Consider the following 24,010-nt stretch of genomic DNA (forward strand, 5'->3'; position numbering starts at 1 on the left):
TATGCTCTTTTCTCTCTACATCCAGCCATTTCTTCCTCTGCCTTTCAATGCTCTTTTTTTAATTATTTATTTTCCTATTCACTGTAGGTTAACCGAGTCTGTCAAGTTCCTTCAGACAAGAGAACTTGCACTTAACTCAACTGCTACCAAGTTCTACCTAAGCACCAAGCCCTTTGAATGTGACATTGTTTCTACCCTCAAAGAGCTCAAGGTCTAATGAAGGAGAAGTTTTATAAATAAATGTCAATAATTCAATTTAATAAGTCTGATAGTAGAAACACAAAGAGGAAAATTAATGAGCAATTAAAATCCAATTTAAGAAGTTTTACACAGAATCTGCCATAGAAAATAATAAGGGAAAGAAAATCCTACAAGACAAAAAATTCAAAAGAAATAAAAAAACCTGCATCTTAAAAAATTCAACTCTAAAACTAGCTAAATACAGGAATTATATTGAGATATCCAGTAGGAATCACTGTATATTTATAAGCAAGGGACTATTTGATAAGCATTTATTTTCAAAAATATGTTTCTTCTGGCAATATGGGGAAAGGTTTGAAGATGCAAAAACAGGAGAGAAAAAGAAACATCAGCAGGCTGTTTAATAAACTAGTGGTCATCAGGACATGTTAGTGGCAGAAAAATGACACATATCTGGGAAATTCAGGAGGTAGAATGGATATAATCTATTGACAGAGTAGTTCTAAAGAGTATGGAGCAGGTAAGCTTTCAGAATGACTCCAGTTTCTGCTTTATTAAAAGATTATTTCAGGAGAGAGAGAGAGAGAAGAATGAACAGGTGGAGCACCGGATTTTTAGCACGGTGAAGTTACTGTGTAAGCTACTCATTATGCACTTATCAAAACCTATGGAATATACAACACAATGAATGATCCCTACATACACTATGACCTTTTGTTAATGATAATTTACATTATGTTGGCTTGTGAATTGTACCACACTAATGCAAAATGTTAAGACCAGGGGAAAATGAGGGGAGAGAGCATATGGAAACACTATACTTTCCACTCAATTTTCCTGTAAACCTAAAACTGTTCAAGAAAAAAAGTGAATTATTAAAAATAAATAAATAAAGTTGACCCTGGCTGGGTGACTTACTTGGTTGGGAAGTCATTCTGTACATCGAAAGGTTGCAAATTCGATCCCAGTAGGGGCTTGTAGGGAGACAACCAATAGGTGTGTTTCTCTTTCTCCCTTCTGCCGACCCCTCTCTCCACCCCTTTCCCCCTCTCACTAAAATCAATAAACATATCCTCATCCTCAGGTGAGGATTAAAAATAACAATAATTAATAAATAAAACAGAAGAAATACCAATTTGAAGTCTTCCAGCATCTTGGGTATGCCACTTTAGGTCAGCCATAGAGGAAGGTCTTCTTCTTAAAAACAGTCTACAGAGTAAGTCTGTGAAAGCCCTGTCTCTACACTTCCTTTGGAACCCAGCATTCTGCTTCAGAGGACTAAATTCATGCCTTTGATGTTCCTTTTGTAAAAGGATGCTGCAGTTCTGGATGTGACAAGAGAGAAGAGGGCATGCACCCCGTCACAGGAGTTGCACAAAATGTTTTTGTCCCTTATGAACCAAGATTTCCTGAATTATATAATTCCTCTAATATTGTGCACTCATACACCTGAACATAAATACAAAGCCGACAGCTAGTTTGTGCATAGAGATGACTTATCACAGCTATAAAATCTGGAGTTTTTCAGTTCATGAATCTCATGATTCAAATGTGAAATAGTACATAGACTGAAAACTGCATTTCACACAATTTTACTGGATACATAGACAAGAGCAATAGAAGAATAAAAAGGAAAAAAATAATAAGATGTGAAAATTCTCCAATTTGACCTTTATAAAAAGATGTCCTATCAACTCTTTGCCAAGTAGATCAATGAATATACCCAACATAATATCTGCCCTCAAGATAAGTAATATTAGAAAAATATAAAAAATAAAAACACAAAGCTAGCTCTTTCCTTGCATGCAGATATATAAAAGGAGTGTGACCAAAAAAAACAGGGAACACAGAACACATGAAATTAGAGTACAGGAAACAGTAATGATTCCTAGCTATTGTAGACACAACTCTAGGAATAAGCAATTCATCACTTCCAAAGGGTGTTTACTCAACTTCAGACACATCTGATGCCAAGAGAACCGAATTCTCTATATAGAGACCAAACAGAATAGATCTACCTTCAATAATTAATTCATCAACTTAACATATGTGTTGGGAGTACACACTGTGTGCTATGGACTTAATGTTTGTGTCTCCCCCTAAGTTCACATGTTAAAGTCCTTACCCTCATGTGATAGTGTATAGAGGTGGGGCTTTTGGGAGGAAATTAGGTTTAGATGAGGTCATGAAGATGGGGACCCCATGATTACATTAGTGACCTTATTAGAAGAAAGACCAGAGCCCCCTCTCTTTTTACCAGCAGGTAGAAGGTAGCCATCTGCAAGCTAGGAAGAGGGTTCTCACCAGGACCCACATCTGCAAGCACATAGATTTTAGACGTCCCAGCCTCCAGAACCATGAGAAATAATTCCTATTATTTAACACACCCAGTCTATAAGGTTTTGTTATGGTAGCTGAGCTATGTCAGGCACTGTGTTGAGCATTGGTTATGTAATGGGGAAAAACTCAGTGCCCAGATCCATGGAGTTTATTATCTGGAAAGTTTATTATCTGGAAGGATAGATACATATTAAATAAAAAGGAAACTTATAAATACATAGTTACACAATGTGATAATTGCTAAGAAAGAAAAGTACTAAAGTCTAGAAAAGAGAAAAATAGAAAAGGGTGATTTAAATTGAGAACATTTTCTTCAATATATAGGTTTAGAATTATGTTATTTAAATTTTACTGGGGATTTTCTAGATTATTTTAGTGATTCTGATTTAACTTAATTATAGTGGTATAACATGCTCTTTAACATTTTACTGTTTTGAAATTTAGTAAGATTTAACTCTGTGACAATGAATGATCTATCTTGTTAGATGTTCCATGAACACTAAAAAAAAATGTGTACTGTGAAATTGCTGGGTGTAGTGTTCTAGAAATGTCAATTATGTTGTTAGCTGATAGTGTCATTTAACTTTTCCATAGCCTTACTGCTCTTTAGTTTATGAAAATTTTAGAGATTAAAGTTAAAATTTGGACTATTTTAGATTTTTTTATGTCTCCCATTAGATTTGTCAGATTTTACCTCATATATGTTGGCACTTCATTATAAGGTATATACATATTTAGAATTAATTCCAGTGAAATTGAGTCTTTTGTCATCATAATAAGCTGTGACAATGATATTTAACCAGTGTGCCACAAGAATGTTTAAAACATGCAATACCTGACTATTTAGTCAGGGGCAGTGATCTCTTTTCTCTTAGATTGTCAAGTTAAAAAATGACAGCAGCCAACACAACAATATTCATCCACTGTGAATGAATCAAAATTATATTTATTTTTTATTAGATGAGCAAAAAAGTATAATATATTTTTTGGTGTGCTACACAGTTTTAGTAATTAGTTTACATGTGATATGAAATGAAAAAGGTTGAAAATAGTTGCTCTATGGCATAAAGTCGGCTTTGTCTGATATTAAGAGAGCTTCCTTGGCTTTCTTTCTTTCTTTTTGTATGTTTTATTGATTATGCTGTTACTGTTGTCCCAACTTCTTTTCCCTTTGCTCCCCTCTACCCAGCAACTACCTCCCTCCAGCAGTCCCACCCCCCTTAGATCATGTCCATGGGTTGTACATATAACTCTTCTCTACATCCCCCTGTCTATTCTGCACCCTCTTACTGTGCTTAATTCCTGAACTATTTACCTCCTTCTTCCCACTTCACCCTCCAGCTGACAACCCTCCACATGTTCCCCCTATCATTCTTTTCCCACTCTGGGTGTCTGCTTAGCTTGTTTTTGTTTTTATTTTTTAGCTTATATTGTTGATAGTTGTGATTTTGTTGTCATTTTAATGTTCATAGTTTTGATCTTCTTTTTCTTAAGTAATCACTTTAACATTTCATATAATAACAATTTGGTGATGACGAACTCCTATAGCTTTACTTTGTCTGAGAAGCACTTTACCTGCCCTTCCATTATAAATAATACCTTTGCTGGATAGAGTAATCTCAGTTGTAGGTCTTTGCTTTTCATCACATTGAATACTTCTTGCCAGTTCCTTCTTGCCTGCAAAGTTGCTTTTGAGAAATCAGCTCAAAGTCTTATAGGCACCCCTTTGTAGGTGACTCTCTTTCTTTCCCTTGCTGCTTTTAAGATTCTTTCTTTATATTTAACCTTTGGCATTTTAATGATGATGTGTCTTGGTGTGGTTCCCTTTGGGTCTAGCTTGTTTGGGACTCTTTGTGCTTCCTGGACCCCATATGTCCATCTCCTTCCCCAAATTAGGAAGTTTTCTTTCATTATTTTTTTGTAAAATTTTTCAATTTCTTGCTCTTCCTCTTCTCCTTGTGGCACCCCTATGATTTGGATGTTGGCATATTTAAAGCTACCCCAGAGGTTTCTAAGCCTCTCCTAGTTTGTTTGTTTTTTTGTTTTTTTTTTTTTAATCCCCGTTTCCTCCTTCTGTGCTGGTTGACTATTTCTTCCTTATGTTCCAATTCAATGATCTGAACCCTGGTTTCCTTTCCTTCAAATCTAGTTTCATATGGGTTTTCCTTCATTTCCTTTAATAAAACCTTCATTTCTTCCCTATCATGCTTAATTTTTTTCTGTAAAGTCTGTGAGCATCTTTATCACCAGAACTTTGAACTCTGAGTCTGTTAGGTTGGCTATGTCTTTGTCTGTTAGGTTCACTATCTCCTCATTGTTTAGTTCTGTCACTGGAACCTTGATCTGCCCCCACTTTGGGGCTGTAGTTCTCTGTCTCCTCATCTTGAGAGCTTTCTGTGTTTGCTTCTGTGTTGTAAGAAGAGCTGTGGCATTTGTTATGTTGTAAAGGGGAAAAGGCTTAGGTATTAGACAGTGTTGGAGACCCGTTTCACTGTGCTGTGGTGCTGTATTTGGGGGAGGGGTCTTTCTGGCTGAATATTTCTTTTTTCTTTCTTTGCTGAACTTCCCTGTAGTTTCTGTTTCTGAATTTTCTGGGTTTTTTTGTTTGTTTGTTTTGTTTTGTTTTAGTTTTGAAGTGGTTATAAATTCCTTCTTAGTTGTGATGCAGACACAGCGTGTCTTTCTTTCTTTCTTTCTTTCTTTCTTTTTTTTAAGTGTATTTTATTGATTAGGTTATTATAGTAGTCCCAATTATTTTTCCTTTGCTCCCCTCTGCCCAGTACCACCCTTCCCTCCATCAATCCCCCCCCCTTAGTTTATGTCCATGGGTCATGCAATATAAGTTCTTTGGCTTCACCCTTTCCTATATTATTCCTAACTTCCTCTGTCTATTTTGTACCAACCAATTACACTTCTTAATCCCTGCACCATTTCCCCATTTCTCTCCCTTCCCCCTCCCAGCTGATAAGCCTCCAAATAATCCCCATACCTATTATTCTGTGCCTATTCTAGTTTGCTTAGTTGGATTTTCTTTGTATTTTTTAGATTCAGTTGTTGATAGTTGTGAGGTTGTTGCCACTTTAATGTTCATAATTTTGATCTTCTTTTCCTTAAGTAAGTCCCTTTGACATTTCATATAATAATAGCTTGGGGATGATGAACTCCTATAGCTTTACCTTGTCTGGGAAGCACCTTATCTGCCCTTCTGTTCTAAATGATAGCTTTGCTAGATAGAGTAATCTTGGTTACAAGTCCTTGCTTTTTATCACATTGAATACTTCTTGCCAGTCCTTTCTTGCCTGCAAAATTTCTTTTGAGAAATCAGCTTACAGTTGTAAAGGCACTCCTTTGTAGGTAGCTCTCTGCTTTTCTCTTGCTGCTTTTAAGTTTCTCTCTTTATCTTGAAACTTTGGCATTTTAATGATGATGCGTCTTGGTGTGGTCCTCCTTGGATCTAGCTTGTTTGCAACTCTCTGTGCTTCCTGGACTTGTATGTCTATTTCTTTCACCAAATTTGGAATGTTTTCATTCATTATTTTTTAATGCACGTTTTCAATTTCTTGCTCTTTCTCTTCTCCTTCTGGCATCCCTATGATTTGGATGTTGGCATGTTTAAAGTTGTCCCAGAGGTTCCTAAGGCTCTCCTTAATTTTTTCAATTCTTGTTTCCTCATTCTGTACTGGTTGACTGTTTTTTTCTTCCTTATATTCCAAATCATTGATTTGAACCCAGGTTTCCTTCCCTTCACCATTGATTTTGTGTGGATTTTCCTTTGCTTCATTTAGCATAGCCTTCACTTCTTCCCTTATGTGTTTGTGTTTGCTGTACTTAAGCATATCTGTCAAGCCTGTATCTTTATCACCAGTGTTTGGAACACTCTGTGTCTGTTAGGTTGGCTATCTCCTCATTGCTTAGTTCTCCCACTGGAACCTTGATGTGTTCCCCATTTTGGGCCATACTTCTCTGTCTCCTCATCCTTACAGGTTCTTGTGTTTGTCTGCCTCTGTGTCTTAGGTAGAGCTGTCACTCCTGTTACAATATAAGGAGCAGAGCCTTAGGTATGTGTCAGTAGAGGGCGACTTGTTTCACCACATTGTGGTGCTGTGGAGACTGGGAAGGCATCCGAAAGGAAACAATGCTGGCTGCTCAGCACTCGCTCCTTTTCCAGGCACTTCTCCCACTTTCGTATGGGACTGGTGTTGCCCTGGTTGTAGTTCCCAGAGTGGGTGGGTCTGTGAATGTTCTTGGACTATGGAGGCCCTTTAAACAAGCAGACTCTGCTTCGAGACCAGCAGTTTCTTCCTCCGCCCCAGCCCCCACTGGTTTGCATAGTCAAAAGCAATGAGGCTTTATTTTTCCCCGGCACTGGGACTGTGAGCTGCACAGTCTGGTCTGGTGCTGGGCACGCTCCCCAGGTGTCCCTCCTGACTTTTTAAAATGTGTGACTGCACTTTCCGCTAGCCTGCCACTGCTGCCATAGGTGCTGCCACCACATTACGTCCTCTCCGCCCCAGCTCCACCCCATCTACCTGCCTAGATGAGTATTTCTTCTTTGTATCTTTGTCTGTTGGACTTCCATGCAGCTCGGTTTTCTGGCACTTCTGGTTGTCTCTAGTTTTGAAGTAACTGTACTCCTTCTCAGTTGTGGAAGGAGATGCAGCATGTCTATTTAGGCCTTCATCTTAGTCAGAAGTCCCACAGCATGTCTTTCTATGTCCATCTTGGCTGGAAGTCACCAACTTTCTTATGCTTACTGTTTTCACAGCATATCTTTTCTTTCCTCTCAAAACGTATGAACCTCTATGTTTAAAATGCTTGCAGACATAATGTTTTCTATAGTTAATGATGGAGGGTCTGATTTGATCAGACCTGTTACTCCATCTTGGCATATAGAGGAAGTGCCATGTTCTTTTTCATGAGTACCATTAATATGCAATCCCTTCCTTTTCCAGTTTGTATTGCCCCAAAGGCAAGAACTGATATGTAACTGTTAAAATGCATTTGTTAGATGCAACCAATTGCTTCAGGCTATTGGAATTATAAAGATCTTTTTTTTTTTTCTCCCTAATCAGAGTCAGAGCTTTTCAGACTTCAATTTGAATACACATCATTTGGAGACCTAATTAGATGTAGATTCTGATTCAGGAGATCTAAAGTGAGGCTCCAATTTATGCCAGCAATGAGGCCATGTGTGCCACACTTTGAATGACAAGGGTCTACAGGACTTGCTAATTCACAATCACTCAGGTCTTCTATTTCTAAGGTTACAAATTTGAATGATATGATGGTGGAAAGTGAGCATGTGAGAGTGTGAAGCTAGCAGGGGCAAGTGAAGATTGCTAGTGCAACTAAGAACAATAACATTTAAGTATCTTAAACATTATGCTCTCCCCAAAAGTTTTTAAGGTAAATTCAGATTATATTCATGTGTTTATAATCTCTGTTCCATGTCTTTAGCCATATATTATAATTTAAAATATAATCCTCACATCCTAATTGACAATGATCCATGTGTAAATAGCCTTTAAGTTCAGCCTGCAAAGAGCGATCAATCCACCTTCGGTTTGTCAATGACTTTTTAGATAAAACACCAACAGCATGATTGATTTAAAAAACCCGATAAGTTGGTTTTAGTTGTCCTAATTAATAACTAGCCCTGTCCTGTTTATACTTCCCCTATTTTATTCACAAATATATCTTAAAATTGACACGGTCTCATTAAAACCTATATATATTTCTCTTTTAATATATATTATGTGTGTATATATCTATATATATTTTAAAATTAATATACTGTAAGACTTTCACTTACCAATATATAAAGTTCTTCCATGTGTTTTCATGGCTTAATAATTCATTTCTTCTTAGCACTGAATATTGCATTGTTTGGATGTATCAGTTTATTCATCCATTCATCTACTGAATGCTTCCACATTTTGGTAAATAAAGCTGCTATGAAGATTCATGTGAATGCTTTTGTGTTCATATGTTCTTTCAATTAATTGGGATAAATATCAAGGAGTATGACTGCTGGGTCACATAGTCTGAGTACATATACTTTTGTAAGAAACCATCAAGCTTTCTTTGTGTGTGTGTGTGTGTGTGTGTGTGTGTGTTTTATTTTTTAACTATATTTTATTGATTATGCTGTTACAATTGTCCCAACTTTTTTCCCTTTGACCCCCTCCATCCAATAACCTCCTTCCCTCCAGCAATCTCCCCCACCTCAGTTCATGTCCATGGGTTGTGCATGTAATTTCTTCAGCTTCACCCTTTCCTATACTATTCTTAACATCTATCTGTCTATTTTGTCTCTACTAATTATGAGTCTTGATCCCTGCACCATTTCCCCATCTCTCCCTCTTCCCCCTCCCAGCTGATAATCCTCCAAATGGTCCCAAACCTATAATTCTATTCCTATTCTGGTTGATTGCTAGTTTGTTTTTGTTTTTATTTTTTAGATTCAGTTGTTGATAATTGTGAGTTCATTGTCTTTTTAATGTTCATAGTTTTGATCTTCTTTTTCTTAAGTAAGTCCCTTTAACGTTTCATATAATGGCTTGGTGATGATGAACTCCTTTAGCTTTACCTTGTCTGGGAAGCACTTTATCTGCCCATCCATTCTAAATGACAGCTTTGCTGGTTAGAGTAATCTTGGTTGTAGGTCTTTGCTTTTCACTACTTTGAATACTTTTTACCACCCTCTTCTAGCCTGAAAAGTTTCTTTTGAGAAATCGGTTGATGATCTTATGGGAACTCCTTTATAGGTAACTCTCTGCTATTCTCTTGCTGCTTTCAAGATTCGGTCTTTACGTTTAACCTTTAGCATTTTAATTATGATGTGTCTTGGTGTGGTCCTCTTTGGGTCTAGCTTGTCTGGGACTCTCTGTGCTTCCTGGACTTGTATGTTTATTTCCTTCACCAAATTAGGGAAGTTTTCTTTCATTATTTTTTCATGTAAGTTTTTAATTTCTTGTTCTTCCTCTTCTCCTTCTGGCACCCCTATGATTTGAATGTTGGTATGTTTAAAGTTGTCCCAGAGATTTCTAGGCCTCTCCTCATTTTTTTAAGCTCTTGTTTCTTCTTTCTGTTCTGGGTGAATGTTTATTTCTTCCTTTTGCTACAAATCATTGATTTGAATCCCAGCTTCCTCCCCACCATTGTTGGTTCCCAGTGTATTTTTCTTTCACTTTATATAAACTTCACTTCTTTCTTTACTTTGTGGCTGTACTAACTCATTTATCTGAGCATCCTGATCACCAGTATTTTGAACTCTGCATCTGACAGTTTGGCTATCTCCATTTCATTTAGTTCTTTTTCTGGGGTCTGTTCTGTTCTTTCATTTGGACCTATTTCTTTGCCTCCTCAATTTGGCAGCTTCCCTGTGTTTGTTTTTGTGTATTAGTTAGAGCTGCTTTGACTCTGTGTCTTGGTAGTATGGCCTAATATATAGTAGGTGTCCTGTAGGGTTCAGTGGTACAGCCTCCCCTATCACCCAAGCTGGGTACTTGAGGTGCAGCCTTTGTGTGGGCTTAGTACACCCTCCTCTTGTAGTTGAGCCTTGGTTGCTGTTGTCAGATCAATGGGAGAAATTTACTCAGGCCATTCAGGTGCAAGGACTGGCTGTGACCACTGACTACAAACTTCTGCCTTCTGTGGAGGGTCAGGTGTGCAGCAGCAAGGTGGTGGTGCTCCTATATGATCTGTAGCCGCCACTGGGTGCACCGACCCTGGTGTTTTCCAGGTGGTGCAGGCCATGGTCAGCCCTCACCTGTGTTTTTCCTGGGGCCTCCCTGTCTGAGCTATAGAGCAATCAACCTGAGATAGCTGCTACTTATGTTGGGCTTACAGATTCCCATGTGAAACCAAGCTATGAATCTAAGCTGTCTTCTGTTAGTGCTGGGCCTGGAGCTCACCGAGGCCAGCTGTTGCTCCTTTGATAGGATTTAGAAAGTTGTGAAGTGTGAGACAAGAACAGCCATTCATATGGAAAAGCAGTTTGGGTGGGCCCATAACTGGGGTGGGGAAGAGTCTCTGGGGATCTCCAAGGTGGGTCAAACAGAGTTATCCAGGTTTATGGAGCCTCTGACATGGCACCAGCCCACCAGCTCTATGGGGGGAGGGTTTAGAAAAGAAACAATGGCCTCTGCTTGCCTTCACGTCAGACTCTTCAGTTTCTCCCTGTATACCAATGATGCCCCTTAAGTTGCCACCCAGTGCCGGAGCCCAGAGGAACCAAGTCTGAGCAGGTGAGTCCATGTATTGGTTCTTTATGATGAACTGCTTGGGGCTCCAGCAGTTTCTTCCACCGACTCCGTCCATGCTGGTTTTTGCAGCCAAAAGTTGTCAGAACTTATCTTCCTGGCCCTGTAACCCTGGGATGGGGGGTATTGTGTAGGGCTGGTACTCCTTACTCCTGAGATATCCCTCCCACATTTTTATCCACCACACATGGGTAGGAGACCACCCTGCTTTGTGTCTGCACCCCTCCTACCAGTCTCAATGGATGTGGTTTCTTTAATTCCATAGTTGTCAGACTTCCATTCAAGTAGATTTCTGATGGTTCTGGCTGATGGTTGTTCTATATTTTAGTTGTAATTTTTATGTGGTTATGCAAAGAGGCTAGTCACATCTGCCTATGCTGCCATCTTGGCTGGATCCTCTTTCAAGCTGTCTTCTAAAGCAACTATACCATTTTGAATTACCACTAGCAATAAAAGGAAGTTCCTATTGCTCAACATTCTCACCAGCATTTAGTGGTGTCAGTATTTCAAATTGTGGCCATTCTAATAGGTGTTTTTCAATTTTTTAAAAGATTTATTTATTTAGAGAGAAGGGAAGGGAGGGAGAAAGGGAAGGAGTGAAACACTGCTGTGTGAGAGATACATCCATCAGTTGCCTCCTGTACTACCCCAACCAGAGGCCTGGCCTGCAACCTAGGCATGTGCCCTGACCAGGACTCAAACCAGTGACCCTTTGGTTCGCAAGCCAGCATTCAATCCACTGAGCCACACCGGCCAGGACTCAATTCTTTAATGTTATATGATATTGAGCATCTTTTCATATGGCTTTTGGCCATGTGTATATCTTCTTTGGTGAGGTGTCTCTTCACATCTTTTGCTCATTTTTAAAAAATGGGTTGTTTTCTTCATTATTATATTAATAGTTCTTTGTATATTACCTGATATGTATTTTGCAGATTTTCTCCCAATCTGAGACTTGTCTTCTTATTTTAATTGTCTTTGTCACTGAATACTTTATGTTAATTAAGTCTAATTTATCAATTTATTATTGATTTTTCCTTTGGTTTTTGAATCTAAGAAGTCATCATCAAACCCAAGGTCATCTAGAATTTCAGTTTATAATAAAACTGCAAAAAATGATACACTACTTAAAATCAAAAGTTTGTAGCAAGCTTTATGGAACAATGGTATTTCTTTACAACAAGATGATTGAAAGGAAAATTAACAGGATAAATTAGGCTACTGGTGAGTTCAGTTTTCTTTTTTTAATTTTTCCCCTCTAAAAATGTGTAGATGCATGGGCATAAGGAAAACCTCCTTTTGAAAAATCAGAAAGAAAAAATTATTCCAAACTCACTCTACAAAGCTAGCATTTCCCTGATAGCAAAACAAAAGACATTATAAAAAGAAAAAAGAATATTATAGGCCAGTGTTCTTGATGAACATTGATGTAAGAATTCTCAACAAGATATTAACAAGCTGGATTTGTCAATACACTATAAGGATTATACACCACGACCTAGTGAGGTTTATCCCAGAAATGCAAGGATGGTTTAACATCCATAAATCAATCAATGAGATATATCACATTAACAAAATAAAGTATAAAATACTTATTTGCAAAGTACTATTAATACTTATAGGGGGATTATGATTATTATTGAATAGTTTTATATTAGTTTGAAAATTTATAGGTTGAAGATCATTTGGATTAATAAGAAAGGTATATTGATAGAAGATATATATATCAATCATTCATCCTTCCAGAAATATAATAAAATGAATAGGCAATTTTTTTAATTAGAGGGAATAATATATCATAAACCTAGGGAAGGATGCCACTGACTTAACAGATATTTTGGGGTGATGGGAGCAAGTTAATTGGAACAGTAATGGGAGAATCAAATTTACCCTGCATCATCTCAGTGGATTTACCTTTCTATCTACATAGACAAAGCAGTGCTAAGTAGCAGCAATGGAAGGCCCCTCATTTCCTCTGGGCTCTGCAGGGTACAGTGCACAGAAACCCCAGTTCATGAGCATTTGTCTGTGATACAGAGAATAGAAACACCAGAAAAAAAAGGTTTAAAAAGCTACACTATGGATTTTCTCCCTGTTGAAGGGCTGGATTAATCAGAATTCTAGAAACTGAAACTCTGTCACTAGGGCAAAAACTCAAAAGAGAAAGTTTTCCACTAAGGCACAGGACTGGTTATAGCAATTTACATCACAATCTCTACCTATATTTGCAAGCCAAAGTTAAGTTCTGAGAGGATGACTCTACCTGCAGTCAGGTGAACTACTGGGAAATCCAAGGAGATCCTATCTACCTGTTTATGAAAGGGTTCAGAATCAAGGAAAAGCAAACTGAACATCAAAAACAATAACATGAAGGCATAAAGAAAGGAAGCAGCATTAAAAATAATGTATAACTATACTTATATTGCGTCAAAGATACTAAAAACATATTGTTAGAAAAATATATGCTAAGAAAATGAAGTAAAAAATTTAAAATATTTGTTTCTCTATAGGTATAATTCATTATAGTAAGTACTCATGCCATAAACTAGCCAGGGCTCAATTCTTAAATGTTATATGATAACATTAAAGTAGCTAAGAAATAAAAGAGATAATAACAGAGTGGGAGGAAGAAAGAATAAATGGAAATAAAAACATATGAGTACGATTTATATACTCATTAATGTTGAAAAAGCATTTGGACACTGGAGAAAATCTAATCAGAAATGTGGAAGGCACACTGAAAAACTCTTCCAGAATAAAAATGAAACATAGTGAGAAAATGATAAAAAAGAATACAATAGATATGGAGAACTCATAGCATTGACATATAAAAAAGTTAATATCCCTAGAAAGAAGACAAAGATATGTGAGAAAGATAAGGTAGACAAGAAATATTTAATAAATGGCAAAATTATTGAGCTAAAGTTGAAGTTTCTTTTTGAATGTTAATAGGAATCATGAAATTCCAAGCACAATTAATCATGTGTAGGTTGATTATTTATTAAATATTGATGTATGTTTTAAAAATAAAAGATATTAGTAAAGTTAACTACAAAGAAGAAAGCATATGAAAGGAGCAGAAGTGAAGGAGGAAAAGAAGGAGAGAACAATAGAAAAAGGAGAAAAATAATCCTAAGGAGGAAAAGGTAGAGAAGAAGTTGAGGAGAAAGATGAGATGGGAAACAAGGAAAAACTGAAAAATGAGGGGAGGAAGACATTCAGAAGGAGGAAGAAAGAGGAAGGGTAGGGAAGAGGAAGAGGAGAAAGAAAAAGGGGAAAGAAGGAGAAAAAAGGGAAGATGAAGAGGAAAGTGGGAAGGTGAGGAAGGAGATAAAAGAGAAATGGAGGGGGAAGGAGAGGAAGGAGAACAGGAATAAAACAGATGAATAAAGAGACTGGGCATGAAGAAAGAGAAAAGGGAGAGAGGAGGAAGAAGAGAAGATTTAGGAAATGGAGAAGGAGGAAAAAGAAAAGGAGGCAAAGGAGGGATAGAAAGGAGATAGAGAAAAAGGGGGAAGATAAAGGAAATAGTAGAAGTGAAAGAGAGGAAAGGAAAGAGGAGGTGAATGGGATATTCCCATGCTTCACTGTAGTATTACATATAGGAAGAGCAATGGAACAAATTCTATGGAATTCAGGCAATGAAGCAAATTCTATGTGATATTAAGGGAGAATTATGACACAAAATATATTATATACCCAGATAAGTTTCATTCATGTGTATATACAACTGAAAAACATTCTCAGATATGTTACCTCAGAAAATATATTACTGTTGCTAAAATATATTGCTAAAAGGGCTACTCTAGTTGGACAAAAGTTCAGCAAAAAAAAAGATATGAATAATGGCTAAGTTATGGAATAAAGAGAGAGTCAACAAGCATGGAAACCATTGGAACATAGAATTCAGGCCAAGTAATGACTCCAAATATGGATGGGAAGAAAACAAAGGAATGAAAATGCCAAATACATATCTTAGAGAAACCATAAAAAACAATTTAATAAGAAGAAAAGAAAGAACCATTGTAAACTGGGCCTAAAATCTTAGGTTCTATCAACAACAACAAAAAAATGGTTAAGTGGAAAGAAAAGGAGATAAAAGTATTCTAGTATCATCTTACATAAGAAGAAATATAGCTATATGGTCTCACTCTTAATTCTGAAAGGGAAATAGCAGTGTACAGTGTTACCTTGATATCAAAACTAACCAAAAACAGCACAAAAATAAAAATACAAACTAATATTTCTAATAAATTTAAAATAAAAAATCCTCAACCAGAATAGTAGCAAAATCCAACAATATATGAATAGAATTATAAATCATGACCACATGAGATTCATTCAAGGTATACAATATCTGAAAAACAATCAATGTAATCTACCATATTTATAAGCTAAAGAAGAAAAATCATATGATCATATCAATCAGTGTGAAAAAGGCATTTGACAAAATTCAATACTCATTCGTAATAAACATTCTCACCAAGTTATAACCTATTGGTTTAATGCAATTACAACTGTAATTAATGCAATTTCTGTTAAAACCACAGAAAAGTTTTTTGCAGGTATAGGCAAGCTTATTCCAAAATTTATATGAAAAGATGTAGGCCCTAGAATAGTTAAAACCATCTTAACAAAAAAAGAAAAAGGGAGGAATTACTCTGTCCAATATTGAGGCTTACTCTGTAGCTACAGTAATCAAGAAGTGTTGCACTGGCAAAGGGATAGGCACATAGATCAATGGAACTAAATAGAGAACTTAGAAATAGACTAACACTAATATGTCCAGCTGATTTCTGACAAATTACTAAATAAGGTAGACTTTTAAATAAATTGTGCATCCATAGACAAAATATAAATGAATAAATAGAACTCAAACTAAATCTTATACAAAAATTAGCTTAAAATTGATTGTAGACTGAAACATAAAACTACAAAAATTTTAGTGAAAAAGAATCCCCAAAATGGATTATTTTCAGGGTCTAGGGCTAAGCAAAGAATTAGACTTGACACCAAACACATGACCCACAAAATAATAAATTTATAAATTGGAACACATAAGAATTAAAAACTTTTATCTGTGAAAGACCTTGTTAAGGGGCTAAAAAGACAAACTACAGAGTGGTGAGAAATATTTTCAAACCACATATCTGGAAAAGGACTGGTATTTGTATAAAGAACATTCAAAACTCAACAATCATAATCAAACAATCCAATTAGAAAATGGGTAATATACATAAAGAGATATTTCACCAAAGAGGATATACAGATAGCAACAAGCACCCGAAAAGGTGTTCAACATAATTAGTCATTAGGGGAATGCAAATTAAAATATCATGAGATATCACTCCATGTCTATCAGACTGGTAAAATATAAAGAATCATGATAACACTAAATGCTGGCAAAGATACAAATTAATTGGATCATTCCTACATCACTAGTAGTACTGCAATGTAAAAGGATACAGTTACTGTGGACAATAGTTTTATAGCTTCTTATAAAACTCAATATGCAATTACCTTATGACCCAGCAATTGCACTCTTGGACATAAATAAAAATAAATGTGCACATAAAAACCTACACACAGTGTTCACAATGCCCTTATTCATAATTGCCAGAAACTGACAGCTACCCAGGTGTCCTTCAATGGCTGATTTGTTAAACAAAATGGTACATCAGATACTACTGAGAAACAAAAAACAATCAACTATTTTCTTATGTTGTTCTATTGTAGCTGTGCCAATTTTTCCCTGTTGCTCTCCCCTGCCCCGTCCACCCTCTCACTCCTACAGTCAATCCCCACCCTGGCAATCAACTATTAATATACAAAACAACCTAATACATCTCCAGATAATTATGCTGAAGGAAGAAGCCAAGCCCAAAAGTATGATTTCATACTTTTGGTCATATTTGAAATGACAAAATTTTAGAAATACAGAACATGCTAGCAGTCTCCAGGGGTTAAAAACAAAACTGCAGGGGAAGAAGTTTAAAGGAGAGGGTTGTGGTTATAAAAGGATGACTTATAAAAGGATGACACAAGGCATCCTTATACAAATAAAGTTGTTTAGATCTTTTCTGTGATGGTGGATCCACAAATCCACACATGACAAGATTATATGGAACCAAATATGTGCACAAACATACACACACACACACATACACAATACAGAAATGAATACAAGAGGAGAAATCCAAACAGAATCAATCAATTGTATTCATGTCAATAAAATGTTACCATTGAAGGAAACTGATTAAAGAATGAGATCTCTGCATTATTTCTACAACCACATATAAATCCGTAATTATCTCAATAAAAATGTCAATTGAAAAAAACCCTAGATAATATCATCCTGAATTTTGAATCCTACGCAAGGAGTCTGAATGCTTATTAACAAGACAGTTGGATAAATGGTGACAGAAGGAGACTTGACTTTGGGTGGTGAACACATAATACATATACAGATGAAATTTATCTTAAAACTCATATAATTTTATTAGCCAAGGTCACCCCATAAATTCAATAATAATTTTTTTTAAATAGGCAGTTGGTAGTCATAGAAGCTGGTTGAGGATGAATGACTTGATTAGCACTGTGGATCAAAAGAATCCATACAATGACAGTGAGTATGATGAAGTAAAGGAGAAATTACTTAAGGCAGGGATACAGAAACCATAATGAGGGATCAAGTAACAGGTGATACTGAAACAGATACTGTGCCATGGGAAGTGAAGAACAGATCTGTGCCTGTGATCACATCAGTACCACATGTCCAACATACATTCATTTTGTCCAAGTTCTTTGGTAATTTACAGTTTGTGGGAATCTGATCCTAAAACAAAGGCATTTCCATATTTTTAATATTTTGGTAAAATGTAGAAACATTTTTAGTCCTTGGTTTCAATATATTCAAAATTTTATAAGTTAAATAAGTTGTCTAATCACTGAAATGATTAGCATGTCTTAAAATAACTTTAAGGTGTTTGAAGTTTCGATAAATATATTATACTTGTGGTATTAATTTTAATTGAATGCTTAGAAAATTTTGATTAAATCAGTTTGTAATCAATGTTTAAATGTCTGAGAAAATTTAATCTGTTAATTTTTAGTGTTTTCATTTATTAGTCTAAGATGCATTTAAATGTTCAGAGAAATATTATTTAATGAATTTGTACATTTATTTAATTGGGCATGAAATAAAATATAACAGGAGTGAAGCTCTTCATGCATTAAAGAACAGCTTCTCTATCTCTGTAACACCAGGCCGACCCTGGCAAGTTCACAACCTCTCTTCACGGCCTCTCAGAGCTGAATGGCTCCAGCTCTGGAAGGAAGAATGGTCTTACCTTATGGGGTTGTCCATCCTGGACACTGTGAGGAAGGCAGCAAGATTGGCCGTGTAGGAGGAGCACACAATGAGGGTGAAGAGCCACCAGCTTCCCATCACGATGCGCATGGCCATGGAGTTCACTGAGGATTCGCCACCTGCAGGAGGCAGGCAAAGTAGATTGGCCCTGGGCTTCTGCTCCCACTCCCCACCCCATGGAGATGCTCTGGGCACAGGGAGCCTCCACTGGTGATGGGCTGGGGAGCAGCAAAGTGATGCCATCTTGTTATGGGAGCTGTGACAATTCTGGCAAAGAACCCTAAGACCAACCAATCCTGGAAAGGGATGGAGGACCACAAAATATAGAAAAGCCAGGACTGGGCTTTTATTGATGTGATATTTGTCAAAACACAAGGGATAAAGTCCTAATATCAAAATCTTCCAGTGAGGAAACTTCCATTCTGCAACCTGGTTGATGTAAGGTCCCTTTCCAATTTCAACTTCACATAGAGTAGTCTCAAGAATTCTATAAATATAGAATTACCTTCTTCCAGGAGGGTTCCCTAGCTTTCTTTTAAACCTCAGAAATATGATGTGCCAAATCACTTTTATTATTATTCAGCCCTCACTAGATTACTTTTTCCCTAGGATTTTCAGAAATTACTACATGTCACTTTACAGCAGAAGCTGCCTCTTTGAGGTCACTTTTTTTCTCTCCTTGGTCCCAATGTGGTAGCAGAAAAAAAGCTTCTTACTGACTATTCTTATATAACCTCACAAACAAATGATACATGTCTGCATGGCACAAACAGGGCCAAAACTCATGTTCAGAACTTTCAATTTGTTGTTTCTGGTCAAAATTGCACAATCCTATAACTCTGAAGGTATTTTCCTGACGTCTCAGAGATAGGAGAGTTCATACCTCAAGAATGGCTGAAGCACTGCTTAGATGATTGCAGAAACAATTGTCATGTTTTTCCCATGAAGACTTCAAATTTAAGCAAGATTTAGTTTCATTTCACAGCCTCATGTGCATAGCAATCAATTTAATGTGGGAGGGGAAGAAAGTGCCAAGCAGAAGTCCAAAGTTAATTTTATCTCAAGTGGAGAATCAGGATTTGAAGTTGAATTCCTTGTTATCATTTCATTTAATTTTTATTTGATGTTACTCATAGAAATTGAGTGCAGCATAATATCAGTACTGTCCTAGAGATTAAATAAAATTGCATTTAAAATGACTTTGGCAACATGCATCTAATAACTTTGCCAGTGGATAAGTTAAGTTCTCCCAGGCTCTTGGGGATACTCCATCAGGAAACAAGGGAAGTACCTTGCTGTACAAAGGCCCCATAGACGATCCAAATGGCACTGTGTAAAGTGGCAGATGCAGATGGCCGAGGCTGCGCAGCATTCTGAGTCCTCATAGCCTGTATCCGGTTCAACACAAATATCAGCACACCAACGACAGGGATGGCTGCTGCAATGCAGGCCCAGACAGCAAAATCAAATGGAGCAAAAAGAGAGAAGATGCTGATTTTCTCCTCGGGCTTCTTGATTAAGATCCCCACCGAGTAGTCCATATATCGCTTGCTGAAGTCCACAACGCTTTCCCTCTCTGGGGTGATGGTGATGGCGGAGATGGCCAAGTCTGCTCTCTGAAAGGCAAAAATATCTCATCAGATGGCAGTCCTCCACTTACTGCAGGGTCCCACCCTGTGTCAAGTTCTGCCGTCTGCCCTTTGAGTGATCCCGGTCAAAGGAAATGTAATTTTTGAGTTGACACCCTGTGACCTTGAATATTTTAAGGCAAATTCAACATGAAGTTGTCTGTTATTACCTCCTTTATCTTGCAAATTTCTCTGCCGAACATTCAATACTCCTAGAGACCTCTTCTGAAGAGTCTATAAAACTTTCAACTGTATAATTTATAGTTTTGTAGTTTTTCTTCACTTCCTTACTGTGCCCCCTAGCAAAGTTTAGCTATCTCCTTTCTTATGCTGGTATTTCTGACCACCACCACCAACAACAACACACACACACACACACCAAGAAGTCTCTTTTATCTTCTTCTATGAGTATCTGCATCCTTCCTATTCTTCAAGGCCACAGAGACATTCTGTTTTTCTATCAAGCCTCCCCAAACTCCATTCTACACACTAATGTCTTTCTTTTCTAAAATACTTTAGAAGTTGTATGGTGAGTTTCACAACTACCTTGAATCTCATTACTGTATCAGTCCCTGATTGCTTTATATGTAGACTCTATGCCAGAGAGTAACATCCACCAAGAAAAAAAGCGGTCCTCTGCTTCTTTTGTTCTTTTACCTCCCTTAACTCGTGGCCTGCGGACACGTGGTTGATTCTTCGTATAGTAATGCCATGTTGTGAAGGGACTCTTCAAACATGCTGCACTGTGACCTTAAATGTACCTGCCATAATTTTGCTTTCTAAGATGAGCTTAATTTTAAGGATAACTGAACACCCCCATTAAGACAGAACCAGACTAACAGACAAAGCTGCCAAGACTGGTAGAGGTGAGGATCCCTATTCCTAGATGAATGTTGACAAGGCAGTCGTGGGCTAGAGTACCCCCTCAGCCACAAGAGTACTAAAATGTACAGTAATCATCTTGATCATAGCTCTTGGGCCTTTAAGGAGGAGGCATCCTCATAACTAGGTTTAGTTTTAAATGAATAATTATAAAAACATACCTAACCTACATATTCAAATTGGGGAAACATATATAGAAAGATTTTATCACGTTTAATATGTGGGCTAGAGGGGCAGATATACTGATGTTCTAAACTGGAACCCAACAACACATCTAGAGAAAAGAGAAAAATGTTAGAGGTGATAATGTTGGTGATCTCCTCTTACACTGGCCACACTTGCATCTGTAGCTTTTGCCTTGGCTTCTCTTAGCACAAACCCAAGATCCAGGAGTTTTGTTTGATTGTTTTAGGATCTAGAGAATTTGGAGCACAGTTAAGTACTGAGAAAGGAGTCTAGTGAAGCAGCACAGGTTTGCAACATAGGATGCAGGGAAACTATATGAAGCCAGGTCTAGAGGAGATACAAGGGAATTGACAGGTGGGAGGTGACCTATAGCAGAAGGAAAAACACTCCCCCCCTCTGAACTTGAGGTGAGGGCCCTTATCTGCAGATGTGAATTTCATAGGAAACTGAAGCAGAATTTCATGCCCCAAAGTCTTCACTTCTTTCCGTAATGTAGGAGCACAATCTTTTTTTTTTTTTTTTTAATTAAGGATAGGTTATTAGGTTGCTTGATGAAGAAGGTAAACTTTTGAAACATTCTCTAAGAAATGTTGCTAGAGGACCCAACAAAGAACAAGTTGTGGAACTCAAGCTGTCTCCAAGGCACAGCTGAGATAGGCATCACACATTGCTCATATATCCATCTGGATATAATTGTGGTTTTCTTCTCTCACTATGTGCAGCAAACTGAATATCAGAGTCAGAGGATAGATAACACAATCAAGTCAGGGTTTGGGTGCAAGAAGAAATCAAAACATGGAGAATCACATAGGTGAAGGGAATCACAGGGCTTTGTCTGGTCAACCACAGAGAGCACACCAGACAGGTAAGTAAGCATGAAGTATAAGAAGAGCACAGAAACCTTAGCGGAGGATGAATTTCAAATCCATATGCTAAGTGGAAAGGGCCAGACACAAAAGACCACAAATATTATGTGACTCTATTTATACTGAATGTTCATAAAAACACATCTATAGAGATAGAAAGTAGATTGATGATTGCCTAGTGCTGGGGTTGAGAATGGGATTAACTGTAAATGAGTATGAGAGATCTCATTGGAGTGATGGAAGTATTCTTAAACTATATTACGGAGATTATTGCACAACTCAGTAGATTTCCTAAGAATTATTGAACTGAAATGGGTTAATTTTATAGTATGTAAGTTATATTATGATAAGGTTTTTTTAAAAAGCCTGGGGAAACTTGGAGAACCATGGGTTTCTGATCTGCCTTCATGAATTTACCAAGCAAAAGAGCTGTGTTTTAGGAGCAAAGGCCCAAAGACTCTGAAATGCAATAGGTTGTAGTCATGAAATGGGACAGTGACAGCAAGGTGCTAACAAGATGCATGACTGTGTGTGATGGAGAGAAGGACAAGCAAAGGTCACTGGAGGTGAGAAGTTCAAAGCACTGTGATTCCAGTTGTCCATAGGCACATCAGAGATATCAAGTCCTCAGTGAGGATGCAGGTTCTACAGCAGAGAGGAAGAGTAATGATTCTAAATTAGTATGAGGAGCTGGGGAATGCCATGTCACCTGTACATAGCAATGCAAGCAATGCAGACACACCCACTCATTTGCACACACACACACACACATGCATGCATACACACCCCACTGATAGGCCACGTGGGAGAGGAGAATAGGCACTTACCAGTACCCCACCATGAGAGAAGTAGGTTCCTACTTCAGCCCAAATGTGGGGGTGGGTTTCATGAAGGGTGTACTGCACAGCAGGCACAGTGGATGGGCTTTAAAGGCATGGGATCAATGGACACAGAAGGAAAACAAAGAGTACCAGAAAATTAGAAAATGAAAGAACAGAGATGGGTATGTAGGGAGAAGAGGTGTTGAGACAAAGAGGGCTTTAGTGTTTGGAGAGTGGTAACTGTGATCTGTTTAGTTGGTCCCAAGGTTCCAAGTGCTCAATGGGCCAAATTTGGATATCACCCCAGAGGCAGACTAGGGTACCCCACCCCATGGACCTGCTTTTGGAACCTACCTTGCTGATGAGCTCCCCGATCATCCCGTTCCAGGAGGTGTTATGGAGCTGGTGACCATACCTGCCATCAGGGGCCTGGTAAATCTCATATTTGAAGCCCAGAGCCTTGGCCAGTGCATCCAGGACGTCCATGGAGAACCCTTTGTAGCGCTTGGGCTGTCCAAGGATGTTCTCAGCCACCATCACAAAAGGCTCTTCCTGGGGAGAACAGAATGAATGTTCTTCAATTAAATAACATGTTAATTAATAAACATCTTTCCAGGGTATTACTGGAGCGACCAATTTAATGAATTGTAACTTTAGAATGTTTGCAGACATGTGCATGTATTTATTTACCCAATTTAGGCCTAGAGTCTGAACCTCTCTGCCTTTTCCTAAAGTAGTTTATGGACACTGAGGGTACAGTGACAGGAAGATCCCTCCAATCAGCATGTTGATGGAGGAATGGAGATTTACTTGTCCTGTCTTATGTTATTCCAGGCTCTTCCCAGAATCCCATCTCCCAGATAATGTGGTTTGTTTTCATTCCTTCATTTGTGACATCCACAACTCTATCCTTAGGAAATGCCATAATTCTTCAGGACCCATATAAAAATGTGGATATTTCTCTCCAAGATAATAAATAACAATAAAGTTCTGTGCTATTAGATTGAGAGAAGATAGTATCGCATCTATCAGGTTGTACTAGAAAACTGATGCTAATTAATGGACCATGATCATATCATAAATCAAAGGATAGGATAAGATTAAATCCCAAGACCCAAGTCCAAAGCCATTCCACATTCACAGTCACGTGTGCTCCTGTAGGGCATGTGGCCATCTGGAGAACAGCTCAGTCTTCTCCACCACAACCCTGTGAAACTTAACAAGAATAAGCCTTTTGGCAAACAACCCAGAGAATGTGTCTCCTTAATTTAGTATTTTTGAGGCAAACAGAATATAATGCTTGTTTGTGGTATGCATATAGGGAATGCCTGAACACCGCTGCCAAAGGTTTCTAGAGCTGAGGCACTAATGCCGGCTAGGACAGAGGGGATCATGCGGACCACATCTGACCAGCTAATAAGAGAACTGACCAGTTAAGTTACAGTTTTACAAA

General features: G+C 37.7%; 1 protein-coding gene across 1 annotated transcript in view; it reads right to left on the reverse strand.

The window, feature by feature from the left end:
- Positions 1-24,010, reverse strand: part of GRID1 (glutamate ionotropic receptor delta type subunit 1) — a 777,332-nt gene that overhangs the window by 110,453 nt on the left and 642,869 nt on the right. The window contains exons 10-12 of the mRNA XM_090278321.1: positions 22,912-23,109; positions 19,466-19,790; positions 18,155-18,293 (exon numbers count right to left, since the gene is read on the reverse strand). Of these exons, the coding sequence (XP_090134447.1) occupies positions 18,155-18,293; positions 19,466-19,790; positions 22,912-23,109 (662 nt within the window). The remainder of the gene's footprint in view (positions 1-18,154; positions 18,294-19,465; positions 19,791-22,911; positions 23,110-24,010) is intronic.

The sequence above is a fragment of the Furipterus horrens genome, unplaced genomic scaffold (assembly GCF_987537825.1).
Source record: "Furipterus horrens unplaced genomic scaffold, mFurHor1.1.pri manual_scaffold_5, whole genome shotgun sequence".
NCBI classification, from domain to species: domain Eukaryota; kingdom Metazoa; phylum Chordata; class Mammalia; order Chiroptera; family Furipteridae; genus Furipterus; species Furipterus horrens.